Below are 15,605 nucleotides of genomic sequence, written 5' to 3'. Positions count from 1 at the left end.
TGTGATTTGAGGCAAACTTAGTTGAATAACCTTGGAGAATTTGACCATGTCAGCAGGGTCCCTGGCCTCCTTCCCCTTTTTCGCTTTCTGATCGCTGTGGGAAAATGCAGACAGTCAGTCAACAACTTTTTATTTATTTGTCACTGTGACAGCAAATTTTAGCTTTAAATTGGACCACCCTGGCCTTTTTTTTTTTTTTGACACTACACGTGTGTGTGTGTGTGTGTGTGACCTCCTGTTTCTCTGTGCTTCTCTGAAGTACTTCTTGGCAAACTCAGCCATGTGGTACTGGCTGCTGTGCAGAGGCAGGTCGTTCAGTTCGGCACTCAGGCTGTCTCCATACATCTCATTTACTACCTGAGACACACACACACACCCACAGAATGAAGACCTAAGCAACAGTACCACTTACTGGAGCACCAACAGTGTAATTATCTAAAAAAATGTCCATTTCTGCTAACCAAAACATTCCAATGTATGCTGTATAAACACTAGCTGATACTATAATATAAGGGTGCTATTAATGCTGAGCTCTGTAGGTTACTCTTGCCTTTAGCCTTTTATTCCCACAGTGTTGTAGAAGGGAAGTTAAAAAAAAAAAAAAAATCAGAAAAAAAGAGCAAATACAGTTTGCACCTCTGTGGAGAGGTCAAGCTCATGAGCAGCTACAGCTGAGCCCATCGCAACAGCAACAGCAGCTGAGGCGGCGACTCGTCCCTGCCGGTCTCGGGGCTCCACACGTTCAGGAGGCAGAACCAAGAAGTCTGGAGCAGCCACAGGACGGACATACTCGATGGGAAACACTCCAGACTTTCCATACACAGCGCCGAACCGCCAGCCTATGCGTGCACACAAACCCATACATAAATGTACGTTCTAATCAATATGTCATGTTCAGTGAGTGGATCAGGCTGCACACAAAATTGAGATTGTTCAGTATCTTCAATATTTTGCTTCACACAACCAACAGAAAGAAAGAAGAAAGAAAAAGAAAGAAAGAAAGAAAGAAAGAAGAAAGAAAAGAAAGAAGAAAGAAAGAAGAAAGAAAGAAGAAGAAAGAAAGAAAGAAAGAAAGAAGAAAGAAAGAAAGAAAGAAAGAAAGAAAGAAAGAAAGAAAGAAAGAAGAAAGAAAGAAAGAAAGAAAGAAAGAAAGAAAGAAAGAAGAAAGAAAGAAAGAAAAAGAGAAGCAGCCTCATGCAAACCTGACTTAATATAGTTTAAAAAATGCAGTCATACTCAATACTGAAGTTAAAACCAATGAAAACAAACCGACTAAAACTATGCCGCACCCACCAAACTCAGCAGTGTCTCTCTTTAACTCCTCCAGAAGCATGACCTTCTTCCTCACAATGCAGCCGTAATGTTTACCTGAGTTACACACAAAAAAAACAGGCGAGTTAAATAGTCCACAGGGGCAGAAAGCAAATATATCACTGTGAAACTCTTCGGTGTTGGATTATGCCTGTGTCTCACCAGCCTCCAGCCCATCCATGTGCTGTAGTCTGATGATGTCCCCTTTGTGGAAGCTGAGCTGGCTCCTGTCTTCAGTGATGTAATTCCTCACTGCCACCATATACTCTGAGTCCTGACAAAGACAGGGTGTGCTGACACCAAGAAACATTTGCGCCAAGGAAATCACATTTCTCTGTGGCTGCTTAATGTACAGGCTGAATTCATGGGTTTACCAGCGTGACTCACTGTCAAAGACAGAGCTTTGTTTCAAAGCCTTATCTCATCTCATCTCTATCAGTAAACAATAAAGAAATAAAGATATTTTTACTTTATAATTAAAGTATGCAATACAGTACTGTGAAAAAGTCTTGAGCCACACCTCATTGCTTTGTATTTTGCTCAGAAAATGGGAAACAGGTGCAGAGATGTATTGAAAAAAAAACACAAAGATAGCTGGAAATACAGTATATAAGGCAAAAACTGAGTTTGTACAATTCTAACAAGCATTTGGTGTGACCACCTTTATTCTACAACACAACTTGAACTCCCTTAGGCAGCTTTCTTTAAATAGTCTTCAGCCCCAAACCATGACAGAGCCTCCAGCATGTTTTACAGATGGCTCTCCTGCCCTTTGCTGGACATACTGACAACAATTTGAACCAAACATTTCCAATTTGAAGTCATCCCTCCATCAGACCTGTTGCCACTGATTTTCAGGCCAGTTCTTGTGTAATGTGGCATACTTCAGCTTTTTCTTCCTGTTTCCCTTCCTGATGAATGGCTTCTTGACAGCCACCCTGAGACCATTTCTGGTGAGGCTTCAATGAACAGTAGCTGGATCAGCTGAAGGGCCAGTGTCAGCTCTCAGGTCCTGTGTCAGCTCTTTGCTTAATGTTTTTCCTGTTTAAGGACATGACTTTCAGATACTGTTCAGCCTATACATTAAGGTCTGCCATATCTTCTTTTGTCCTCCATTTGTCCAGTTTTGTCCTCCATTTGTCCGAGATATGTCAAGTTTTCAGCTAATACCTCTTTGGGAATCACCTTGTTGGTGTGAAAATGCAATTTTGTGCCTGTCAAACTGCGTCATCTTTGGCATTTTTCATAGGTTCAGCTAAAGAAATGGGATTAAATTAAGTGTTTTGTGACAGGCTCCTTGTAAAAAAGGGCCTAAAGATAGAATTTAACATTGGTGTTAGTTATCTGTTATATGTAGACACAACACTCTTTCATCCCTTGAGTTAGGAGCCTTTTTTAATGCTTGAATGATTCATAGGTCAGCATTTAGTGGCTTAACAAGGACTGGACTGAAGCAGAGTGAAAAAGCAGCCAATGTATAAAGAAAATCTTTGAAAGACCTTCAGAAAGTCTGCAGGACTGTTGCTCAAGGCCACTTTAAAATAAAAAAAAAAAGAAAGTCTGGCTCCTTAGAAGCAAATTATTAAAAACAGGAATCACTCAGAGAGTGTAAACCTCCACCAACACAGTTCACTCTCTGGGCGGAATTTACTTTTAAGAGAATAGTTTTGTAATTTGTATATATTTAATTTGTTTTCTTTGTTCTTTTTAAACATACTTTTCAAAGTTTTTAGTGCAGTAAAAAAAAAAGTGCAAAGTGCAAGCTGTTGTTATTTGCCCTGTTGAAATCCATTTTAATTCACTTTGACCTTCAGATTAATCTGTTGACCTTGAAGGAGAGGTCAGAGGTCAAATGTGATATGATATTTAAAATCTTTACATGGCATTTTCTATATGTTGACATTACACACCAGACTTGCAAGAATCATAGTTTCTAAGTTATAAGGCTTTTTGTCAGTTACGGGCCAATAAATCATTAAGTTCACCAAAGTTGACAAAGTTGGTCAAATTTTAATGGATTGTTAACACGGCCCCCACTCTGCACCCCTACAAAGTTTTATCAGAATTCATTCAAAACTTTTCGAGCTATTGTCTTTACAGACAGAATGAGACACATGCATGCACGCGGAGGTAAAAATCAGGGGTGGCTCAAGACATTTGCACAATACTGTAAGACACTGGAAACAGCCAATTTTACACATGGATAGATGTTTACTTTACAGTGTGAAACTGCTTATAAAATCTGCTTTGGGGCAAAAAAAATCCTCATGCTGCTGTTGTTGTGTCATCAATTTCAGTTTGATTAAAAAGTTGAAATTTAAGATGTAAAGTTAAAAAAAAAAAATCAGTGAATAAAAAATTACTTGTTACCCCCCAAACAACAAAAAAAAGAGCACTTGCAGTATAGCCCATGCATACATTTAAAAAATATATATATATATATTATATGAGATGTTTCTACTCTGAGCAGTAAAGTCATCTAATTTAATTGTGACCATCAGTGAGCATTACCAAAACTCATCCATTCATCATTCATACTTAATCACACGCAGACACTGACAACATTCCTCTGACCTTCTTAAGTTCTGTGAGGAAGTAGTCAATCATATGTTTGACCTGCGGGGCTTTTGCGGAGAACAAGATCAGCTTCTCGTTGGTCAGGTTAAACTCAAGCATGTTCTTAGATGGAATGGACACAAACAGGATGTCTGAATAGCTGCAAAGGAAGTGACACGCCAAACCAGGAAGTCAATGCAAAGTCAAAGTTCAAAGCACTTAGGCCTGAAAGTTAAAAAAAAAAAAGATCAATGGACAGATCTTTACAACATTTGAATTTTCTATCAAAAACAATAAAATACAATAAAAAAATCAAACTAAGAGCTTTTTTAGATGAATATTTTGTATGAGTCTCACCTGTAAGGCCTCAGCACTCTGAAGTAGTCTGAAGCAGAAGAGCTGCTCTTCACCATCTTCAGCAGCTTGATGCCTTTATGAGACACAGACAACACCTGCACTCCTGTCCCCACACTGCCCTGGAAAACACACAACACACAAACAAGGACACACGCACACAAACACACACACGTGCGCACACAAACACACAGACACACACCATGGCATAAAAACATGTGAAACTCTGAGAAGAAGAAACTGCTATGGACTGATACTGTTACAGCTGAATCCCTATTCAGTTCAGTTCATCTATGCCAAACAAAAGAAAATCTCACAGAGGCTGGAAAGAGGCGAGAGAAGTAGATCTCCCACGAGTCTCTAGCCATGGTGACCACTTTCTTCTTCACATTCTCACTGCATGTTCCTGAAACCTGATCCACTTTGTTCTCCTCTGTCACAGAAACAAAGGATCAGTTATCAAAGTTATAAACTCTCGAGTACAAATGGAGGCTGTCACATACATGCAAATAAGTTAAAATCCTTAAGGCATGTATGCTAGCTTTTTTCATACCAAACAGGGCTTTCATCTTCTGTCTCTCCTCCTGGGTGATACGGATGCAAGCCTCAGAGAGGGTGTCATGTACAACCTGTGAAGACACAGGTTGTACATGACAATTGGGAAACACTTGAGGCGGTTAATTCCTGCTGTAAATAACTGTTGACACTGAAGCAAACGCCAAGATCTGAAAGTACCTCAAAGTACCTCATTTATTTGTTTTACAACTACACGATGAGCACTATTCTCATGACAATCTGAACTACTAGCATAATCACTATTAACTAGATCACCTGGAAGACAGCCTGAGGTCTCCATGATAATGAAAATTTATACTAATTTATACAAAGAAATTGAGTAAAGAAAATAAATGAAGAATATTGGCAGATACTGGATTTATAAACCAACCTGCCTGAAGAGCAGGTCTAGGATCAGTGGATTGTTGAAGGTCTCTTTAGGATAAAAAACCTGTAAATGGAGGACAGACATGACTAAACTGTGTATTTAAGTAAATTATTACATAAAAGAAATGATTAAAGCTTTCTGATGTTGGCCTTTACTGCTCTATTTGTTGTACTTAGTTAAAAACTAAGGTAAAACACACCTCTTTCCTCATATAGAGCTTCCATGGGACGTTGGAGTAAGTGTAATATTCATCACTGGTTCTGCTGTGGAGTTGAGTCTGCATGATCTCCTCCTCAACTGGCAAATCTCTGGAGACTGGAAGCACACACACATTTATTTTCATGAACATGTCCTTCCCGTAAATGCCGAGCTGTGTCAGTCTATTCTGGAGTTTGTTATCGGGTACGGTATTTTTGCAGTAAAGGCTTACCTGGAGGAGGGGCGGGGCTTACGTTGGAGCTAGTTGGCCCTTGGGGGGAGGGCTTGGTTTTCTGGGTAGCCTTGAGTCCTCTATCTCCTTTAGATTGGGAGGATGAAGCCTTTTTGTGAGTCTAGGAGATGGAAAATGTTTAGAAGTTATTTTTCCTTGTGTGTTTGTTTTTTTGTTTGTGTGTGTTTGGTAGGTGTGGAGTTAGGATACCGGTTGTGGTGGGTTTGCCATTTGATCTTTAAGGATCTCCATAGCTTCATCGTGAGGATCTGGCTTCTTTGCAAACATCTTTCCATCACTTCTCCTTCAAACACCAAAATATTCAGCAAAGATTGAATACCACAAACAATTATCAATATCTCATATGATCGTGTGTGTTTACCTTTGCGTGGGAGATCCAGAGGAAGATGTTGTGCCTGCAGGCTGGTGCTGTTTGACGATGTCTTTGATGTCATGGCTGGGGTCTAAACGCTCAGTGTTATTCACAGTGGAGCGGACCACATCCTCAGGAGGGGGGCCACGTAATGGACCTGTAATAAAACGTTCGATTACACATGAACTGGGGTTGTTGAGGCTTCATCCATTACCCCTGTGGCCACAGGGGGAAACCCTTAAAGTGATAATCATAGACTTACTCAAGGGCAGTTACTCAGTCCCATATTTCCAATTGAATGCAGTGGGCTTTCCAACCACAAATAACTATGCTGCAATGCATCAATATTTTCATTTCCACTCCTTTCTGATTCAGAGAACTCAGCTAGGAAAAGGAATCCTGAACCCTGACTGTAAACACTGACATTCACACCACACAGCAAGTGTCAGACATACTCGCTTTGCGTTGAACAGCAGCAGGGCTCGGCTTGTATGTTAACTCCTCACTCTCTTTGGTCTGCAGAAAAACAACAATTGATACGGCTGCAAGATAATATATCAAATATGTATGTACATATGTGTGGAATGGTACTTCACCACAGCAGTGTGTATGCTTACTCACAGGACTGGGTGTGCGTGAGTGCTGTTGTGAGTGTGCATGATAGTATGAGGGTGGTGATTGGGGGGCTGGAGCAGCAGGGGGGAAGGAAGACAGCATTTGCTGCTGGATTGCAATAGCCTGCATGGTCATCTGCTGGGCCTGCAACACAAACACATATACATATATTCAATATTAAGTAAACAACAGTTTATATCCATGTTTACCCCATATTGATCATTTAAATGACAAATGTATGATTTTACTGGATGTTTATGCACTTCTGTGAATTTTAACATTTCACTGCCTGAAGACAGTTTTATGGTGATAGTTGTATAGGTATGTGAAAAAGACAATTTACCCAGGACTCTATGTAGTCAAAAACTAAGTCCAGGCACCTGGGTGGCTTAGTGGTGAAGCAGGTGACTGCATACATATGCCGCATTGCGGTGCGGGCGGCACGGGTTCAAGTCCCGGCCTGTCGCCAATTTGCCGGTGTATCTTCCCCTGTATCGTTCCCCCATTTCCTGTCTCTCTCCGCTGCTGTGGCCAAAAATGGAAGGGAAAAAAAAAAACTAAGTCCATCCTTACAGATTCCAAAGGAATCAAGAGGGTAAGTAGCAGCCAGGTGCTGCTAATCATCAACAAGTGTGAGTGTGTCAATGAAAGCAGATGTTTTGGCAGTTTTGTGGTCTAGAGCATTCAGGTGTGTGTTAACACAAAGCCACAATCTTCCCAGGAGTGGATAACTCATCAAATTCACCCCAAGACTGTGGAAGGCTCAGAGAAACTGCAAAAAACGCGAGAGCTACATCTCAGACTCAACAGGCCTCAGTTAGCATGTTAAATGTTAAAGTTCCTGACAGCAAACTTTAAAAAAGACTGAATAAGTATGGCTTGTTTGGAAGGGTTGCGAGGAGAAAGCCTGTTCTCACTAAAACCTATATTGCTTTGTTTTGTTTTTGGTGCAGTAAAAAAGGCAACATTGCTTAGGTCTGCAAAGTTGCATTTGAAAAAACACAAACCTTCTGGAACAATGTCCTTTGAACAGATGAGACCTAAGTAGAGAGGGTTGGCTGTAATGCACAGCACCACATTTGGTGAAAACCAAACACAGCACATCAGTACAAACACCTCATACCAACTGTCAGCACAGTGGTGGAGGGGTGATGATTTGGGCTTGTTTTGCAGGCACAGGACCTGAGCACCTTGCAGCAATTGAGCCCACTACGAACTTGGTGCACCAAAGTATTCTAGAGTCAAATATGGGGCCGTCTGTCTGACAACTAAAGCTTAGCCCAAAGTGGGTCATGCAGCAGAACAATGATCCCAACCACAGCAGCAAATCTACAATGGTATGGCTGAAAAAGAAAAAAATGAAGGTGTTGCATTGACCCAGTCAAAGCCCAGACCTCAACCTGACTGAAATGCTGTGGTGGGACCTTAAGAGAGCTGCGCATGAAAGAATGCCCGCAAACCTCAATGAACTGAAGCAACATTGCAAAGAAGAGTGGGCCAAAATAACTCCACAATGATGTGACAAACTGATAAAGTCATATAGAAAAGGATTATTTCAACTTTTTGCTGTTAAAGTTGGTTCAAAAAGCTACTGTATCACGGGGTGCACTTTATTTTTTACAGGACCACATAGAGTCCTTTTAAAAGTTTCTATTTCACATGACAGTAGTATTACAGCACAGTAGTATTAATATTATAGTCATTCAGAGAAATGATATGTGTCAGACCAGAATAATGGCTTGCTGGTTGATGATGGCTTGTTGCTGCTGAGTCAGTACCGCCTGCTCCGATCCTGGAGAAGTACAAACATACACCTGTCATTCTTTTACTGCAGTAAAAGCATAAAAACAGAAGTGTCTGCTTAAAACAAACTACACACAAGACCTCTGCAACCTCACAGTAAAAATAAAAAACTAACTTCAAAATGGCTTTTATTAAGACAAATATAAGTCCATCATGCCCAAACACTTCAGGCCAAACATGCTGGAAAACCTAACGCACATCCTTTTATTCTACCTGGCACACCTGTCATCACAGGCAAGCCTGGAACCACAGGTGTGGCTGGGAGTGAGGGCACCCCAGGAAGACCCGGGACAACAGAGACATGGGATGCTGCATCAGTATCTCTGTCAGCACCAGGGGCAGCTGTGGGGGCAGCAGCAGGGGTACGAGTGGACGATGGTGTGGGTGCTACACGAGTGGAAGGAGTGGTGGCAGAAGAGGCCTGCTGGTGGTGGTAGGGGAGCTGGGGCCGGTTGTATTGGTGGTATTGCTGCTGCTGTTGCTGTTGTTGATGTTGCTCGTGGTGATGGTGGTGGGATGGGATTGGCATAGTTGGGATCGGGGGCATCATTCCTCCTGCTACTGGAAGCACTGGCACAGCTTGAGGAGCAGCAGGCAGGGAACAGGGAGTTAGTCAGGTCTCTGCTGTTTTCTTAAAGGGACCTTAATGGCATTTAGTGCCTTCATTGTCAGTAACTGGGACACGTCCTGCATTGTACAACAAACAAATGATCATCAACACCAGTTTAAGAAAGAGTGGTCATTATTAGCCATACTGGTGTTGTGGTTCTTAAAACATCAATATCAGTGTGCTGATAACTCCACAACTTCAGCCCAGACAAATCCTGCTGAGTGCAATGAAGCACTGTAATGGAAAATTTGTGCTTCAACTCATTTAACCTCTATGTACTACACTGGTATGTGAGTGTAACTTTCCCTTACAAAGAATGTGTGTGTGTGAAGATGGAAAACAACAGGAACAAAACTAACTGTAAGCTGAGTTCAAGGTCATGAGGCACTTTCTGTACCCTCGTTACCAACCAGGTGCCTACATGACCATGAGAAGAAAACTCCCTACAGCTCAACAAACAATGGCTGTATCTACAAAACGTGCATGAAGGGGCTGTTATCTGTTTCTGCTCTGCGTGAAGACTGTTCATGCTGTATTTACTCCTTCTTTCTATAAATCTCAAAAAATCAGTTTGTTTTCAATGCTCAGTTTATTTTTCCATTAACTTTGTTCTGGAGCCATCATCAAATTTTTACTATTTAGTAATATTTAGTAAGTGGTAGAGCCCAAACTATTAATCAGTGGGCCAATATTATCTATTTTCCACATTATAACAGCTAATAAATGAAAATTAAAAGTAAAGAACAGGCAGGAGAAAAACACTTCAACCATGTTCTGAGAATTGACGTGGCATAGTTTGCCCACCAGAGGGCAATCTGCAACCTCCCTGTTGGTAACACATGAAACTGCACAAACACAACAACCAGCTGATCCAGTCAGAGCTGGGAAGCATGTAAACAAGTAAATAAATAACCACTCATAACAAGTGAGAGGGAAATCTGTTTATATTTCCTGTGCCTGAAAGAAAAAAATATTGGCCAATATATCAGATTATCAGATTTTTAAATCATCAAATATTATTATCAGTATCAGTCTGAAAAGTCCTGTATCGGTCAGTCTTTAGCAACTGCCATTAAAGATAAAGTTTCCCGTTGTTAGCCTTTTTGTTTTACACGCACATCAGGTCAAAATCTTAATTGGTTTAGGAGTAAAGCCAATATTGGTGTGTTATCATACTAGATATGATATATCATATCAACTCATTTAACCTCTATGTACTACACTGGTATGTGAGTGTAACTTTGACGAGCAGCAGGCAGGGAACAGGGAGTTAGTCAGGTCTCTATATCATATCTAGTATGTTAATATTATAGTGGTCATTGTCACTGTGTGAATTTTGCAGAGAGCCACTAGCTATGCTGTAGAGTCTTGTTATTTATTAAGGTGTAATATGAAGAGCTATATATCTGTTTCTACAAAAACTCGGACTGACATTTGCATTAAACAGTTTTATTGAGCTCTCACTGCGGTTAAAAAAATCCTGTTGACAAAGATCTATTTCAAATAATAAGCTTAACAATTTTCCAACAGTGGCACTTTATCAAAGTCTTCATTCTGTATTTAACGGTGACTCGGAACAAAATTTCTTTGTGGATACTCATTTTGGTGACGTTTAGTCATGTATGGGCAGTGCAGATAGATGTTAATTACTGCTGTATGTATGATGGTGTTTGTGCAAAGTTTTGTTAAAAATTTATAATCATCCCCCAAAAAACATCTTCATTAAAGCTGCCTAAAATATTGGTAACTAACCATCAAATAGACTGGGGTAGTTTACTTTCCTGTGTCCTTTCTTCTCTGTCTGTCATTGCTGTTTCTATCTTCACTGCACATCCAACTGAGCATTTAAACATTTGGAGTATAACACACACCCTCACGCCTTCAATTGGTCCAAAATGTGCTGCTTGCCTTCTTACAGAACCTGCAAGACAGGACATATCTTTCCTGTTCTGGCCCCCTTTCACTGGCTTCCTGTGGGTTTTAGGATTGATTTTAAGATTTTGTTGTATGTTTTTAAACCCCTCAGTGGATTGGCTCCATTGTATCTTGTTGTTTTTTTAACACCTTATGTTCCCTCATGGTCCATAGCCCCTAAACAGTGGAATGAGCTGCCCCGTCATGTTAGATTAGCCTCCACCTTGCACATTTTTAAAGTACACCTTACAACGGATTTGTACTCTTTGGCTTTCAACACAGAGTGAGCCCTAAAGTAGACCTACAGCTGTTGTATTATGTTTTTGTGATTTCTTGGATATATTTATTCATGTGTGCATGTATGTGTGTGTTCATGTCCAGCACTTTGGTCATCTTTCTTGGTTTAAATGTGCTTTATAAATAAATTTGGATTTGAGTTTATCTTCCAGTCTCCTGACTGGAAGCACCCATTTCTGTTGTGAGACTGGCATGAGTCAAAAAACAGGTGCAAAGTTTAACATACTAACATCAGCCCCTCATTTTGCATACTGAAGTAGGAGAAGAAGAAAAGAAATACATGATAAAAATAAATACGTTGGAGAAAAAAAAAAATATATATATATATATATATATGTATATATAGGCATTTTTCAGTTGAGCACAGAGTAGGAAAAGAAAGAGCCACTAAAAATAATATCAGGTACTTAACATTTTTAGATGTCTGGAAAGTGATCCATTTTTAAAGGTACAAAGGGTTACACACACACACGCACACACACACACACACACACACAACAGCAGTGGCAAATTCAGCAGAGGGTGTTTGAGAGAAATAGTAATAGTAATAGTATGTGGAGCAAGAGGAAGAATGAGAGTTGCAGACGCTCATAGAGAGTAAAGGAGTCACCTGTTAGAGTGAATGGCTTTCAATGCATTATCTATGAGGACCAACTGCTGAATACAGCCGACTGCTCAGAGCTGAACTTCTGAAATCCAGTTCTGTTCATTGTCTTTGAGATAACAACACAATAATACTCTGATGTCTTTCTGTTAGTTGATCATAGAGTATCCAATAATGTAAAATGTCTTAGTGTTTCTTTATACAGGGGGAGCTTTCAAAGGAGAAACAAGGCAAACCTCTTTGTTAACTGGAGACAAATGCCAATGATTTAGGATCACTTAGGTTAAGCTGAATTATTAATGACAGCGCAGAGAAAGAGCCAGGCAGGGTGGATGATGGGACAAAAGAAATGCATGAAAATGAAAAATGTAGCAAAAAACTGAAAGACAGAAGTTTGGAGAAAGGAGAAATTATTGTGATGGCAACATCCAGCTAAACACAGAATAGAGACAACAAAAAATAGAAGTCCAAAGAAAAACACAATGAGCACTGACATGAGACACACCTAAGAGCAAACACACGCAGCACTTAGCGTTTACCTCCAGGATGTATTCCTGGTGGATAAGGCCGACTGGAAGCTGTACGGCTCTCCCCCTCTCCGCTTCCTTCTCCTGTGATGCCTATACCTCCTCCTCCCTTCATCCTTTCTGACAAACTTCCAGTCCTCTCCATGTCCTGGTGGGCAGAGAGCACCAAAACACTGAGCAGCAGGAAAAGAGTGTTTGTAGATGCTGAGAAACTGGAGTTTAAGGGGCATGAAGCGTGAGCCAAAAGTGTGTATCCCAGAAGGAGGGAGGGAAAGAGAGAGAGACTAAAACAACAAGAGAGAGGGAGTGTGTTGTATGGTTGATTTGGACCCTCTCTGAGTCAAAGCTGCAGAAACAGTATACTCTCCAGGAAGTACCGTACACACAGGAGGAGAAGCTCCAACACAAATACAAACTGACTGCAACAAAATTCAACACAACAGGCTTCATTCTCCAGAGCTAACCAAATTCCTCAGCTGTTTTTCCACAGCACATGTGACCGTGTCTGCAGCGTGACCTGCAGACAATTACTATGAACAAGCTAAAAAATATGATGCCACATTCAGAAAATTAATCAGGAGAAACATACCTGAAGCACCTCTGCCTGTGTACTCTCAATGATGCGGCCACTTTACTCACTTTGTTTCACTAATACACCAAATTTGAAGCTGCTGGTAGGAGTGTTTTCCCCAGACAGCGGCTCATTTATGGTGACTGCTGCTGCAGTCATATACGGTAGGTCACCCGGTAACCTAATCAGCCCTCCTGTCTCCCCCCATTCATACCCAAACAGAAGCAAAGGATCACATGTTCAATCCATCCATCAACACTCACTTCTATTCACACTCAGGTGGCAGATAAAGTGGTGGAAGCCCGACATGACACTGCATGCATTTCTGATCTGCAACTTACCATCAGTATTAATATTTTTCTTTCAGTTTGGCAATTAATTAATTGGTCTATGAATATAATTGGTGATGTCTTCAAAATTCTAGTTTTAGTGCAGTCCAAAGCAGTCTGAAACTTAAAAGTTGCAATGACAGAAAAACTGAGGTTTTGTATAACATGAGGTTCCACACTAAAAAAACACTTGTAGCACTAGATGGACAAATTTGTGTTCTCAGTACACCTCTACAAGTTACAGTGAAAAGACTCAAGCAGACAGTAGGAATGAAGGAAGTGGGAAGGCAGTAATATGGTCATCTATTGAGCATTTCACCTGATAGATGACTTAAAAGATTAGGCCAAACAATCAATTATTATTTTTCCTGGCACCACAGCAATTTGAACATAGAAGGGGGAAAGTTGTGTAGTTTACTGTAAATCAGGATGAGCACTCACTGTGCTGCTGTCTGACAGCACAGGGTCAAACAGGCTGTCCAGGTAGCGGTCCATTCCTCTCTGAGGCTGACCCTCACTGAATGTTTCTGACTCTGCTGAACACAAACAGCACCAATAGCTAGACATTTTATTTTCAGTGTTTTTAGTGCACACATACCATCATGTTTTATATTTGAAATAATGGAAGACTTCAAATGTGAAAACCTCTGTCTGTTTGACTTTTCCTGTTTTAAACAAGCGTGTTTTTTCACCTCCCTATGTTCAGGTTCACTTTAATTGTAGTGAAAATGTCTTATTCTCAAAAATATAACTTAAGTCAGTTCATGGATTTTTTAAAATTTTGATTGTCTTTTGCCACAAAACCCATTATGTCTTTGTGCACTTCTCCATAAAGGCCAGTGTAAAATTTTATTCTCTACAAAAACGTTACTGTGTTGGGCACCTTTCTTCAAGCCAAGCTCAGATATGTTCTTCAAACGATCCACTGCTTCCTGCTTTCAAAGCACTTTAGTTAGATTGTGTCACCAGTTTTAAATTTGCATACAATGCTGCCAACCGTATCTCATGGAAGGCACCGTGTGCTGAAAATCTGAAACCACTGATTTCATTACTCAAAAAAAGCTCTTTTCATAGCTTGCAGCTTCTTTATCCTGGCTGTATTTGCTACTCAGCTAAATCACCTGGACAGGTGGGATTCATCTGTAATACAGCTGAAGCATTTGCAGTGTTGAACCCAATAAGCATAAAAACTTCTAGCTGCAACAGTTTGGAGTTTTATATGCTGGTAAGTAATTAAAAACAACAGTTGGTGGGGGCTTCAATGATTATGATGTCACTGTATAAAAAAAATCATGCTACACAGGAAGATTAGTTTGTACTTTTTAAATATGATTATGCAAATCAACTCATAATTGTATAAATTAAATTCAAGATCAGTTGAAAATGTTTATGTGTGTGTGTGTGTGTGTGTGTATACCGTGGCTGTAGTAACCATCAGAGTCAGGCAGACTGTGGGCGGGTCTGCTGCTGCTGAGAGCAAAGGAGGAAGAAAGCTCCTCATCCGAGTCAAAGCCACCGCCAAACAAAGCACTGAGAGATGAAAGGAGAACAAGAGTAATGTGTCATTGTGTCATGTGTAGCTTTAGTCATGAATGTACTGTACTGCATGTGATGACAGTCTGTGCATGTGTGCATTTTGCATACTGACAGGCTGGCATTAGCTCTGACTTTAGCTGGGTTGTAAGTGCTGATAATGAAGTAACTCTTCTGCTTTGGGAAATCCATGGGAAGTTCCATATCTGCAATCAGGTCCATGACATAGTCGTGACCAGCTAACTCCACCCATTGGCCGTGCTCCTTCATCAGAACTGAACTCCCCCTCCACCAGTCAGACACTCCCCTGCAAAACCGCATGTTTCAGATATTCAAATATCCACATATCTGTGTGAAAGCTACTCTCTAAACATTTTCATGACATGCAAGATGCTTACATTAAACTTTATGAAGCTGGAAGTAAACTGAAACTAAGACAATAAAGAGTGGGGATAAAAATTTCGTAGAACCTGTGACGCAGAATGTTTCCTGCTAAATCCTCTCCGCTGGTCCAGGAATGGACAGGACACAGGAAGGAGCCTCCTGCAGGGAGAGATTAATGAATAAACAAGCAACACCTTCAGCTAGTTCCTTTGTTGCTCTAAATTACACCAGTTAACGAGCAAACTGCACGTTAATTGCACAATTCAAAAACCATGAGCCCCACGGTCCTATCACCTGATGCTGGCTGGCAATGAATAATAGACGATAAGGAGATGTAACTGATCCCACTCAATAAAAGTGATGCCAGGTCCCTCTTTCTTTTCCCTGTGACATGTGCCAGTTTAAACCCCAGGTGTGAAATACTTCCTAAATATTTTAACAGCCTTTAGTT

At 40.6% G+C, this 15,605-nt stretch overlaps 1 protein-coding gene across 1 annotated transcript in view; it reads right to left on the bottom strand.

The window, feature by feature from the left end:
- The window catches only part of myo15aa (myosin XVAa), a 51,221-nt gene that overhangs the window by 17,693 nt on the left and 17,923 nt on the right, over positions 1-15,605 (bottom strand). Inside the window, 22 exon segments of the mRNA XM_030736033.1 lie at positions 31-94; positions 233-357; positions 637-839; positions 1,294-1,368; positions 1,474-1,585; positions 3,886-4,027; positions 4,225-4,343; positions 4,539-4,654; positions 4,775-4,850; positions 5,168-5,227; positions 5,364-5,479; positions 5,595-5,715; positions 5,805-5,898; positions 5,977-6,124; positions 6,423-6,483; positions 6,589-6,726; positions 8,310-8,374; positions 12,350-12,485; positions 13,679-13,773; positions 14,655-14,767; positions 14,886-15,077; positions 15,241-15,313. Of these exon segments, the coding sequence (XP_030591893.1) occupies positions 31-94; positions 233-357; positions 637-839; positions 1,294-1,368; positions 1,474-1,585; positions 3,886-4,027; positions 4,225-4,343; positions 4,539-4,654; positions 4,775-4,850; positions 5,168-5,227; positions 5,364-5,479; positions 5,595-5,715; positions 5,805-5,898; positions 5,977-6,124; positions 6,423-6,483; positions 6,589-6,726; positions 8,310-8,374; positions 12,350-12,485; positions 13,679-13,773; positions 14,655-14,767; positions 14,886-15,077; positions 15,241-15,313 (2,444 nt within the window).

This window comes from Archocentrus centrarchus, chromosome 8, assembly GCF_007364275.1.
Source record: "Archocentrus centrarchus isolate MPI-CPG fArcCen1 chromosome 8, fArcCen1, whole genome shotgun sequence".
Lineage (NCBI taxonomy): Eukaryota > Metazoa > Chordata > Actinopteri > Cichliformes > Cichlidae > Archocentrus > Archocentrus centrarchus.
This window is presented reverse-complemented; position numbering and strand designations above follow the sequence as displayed.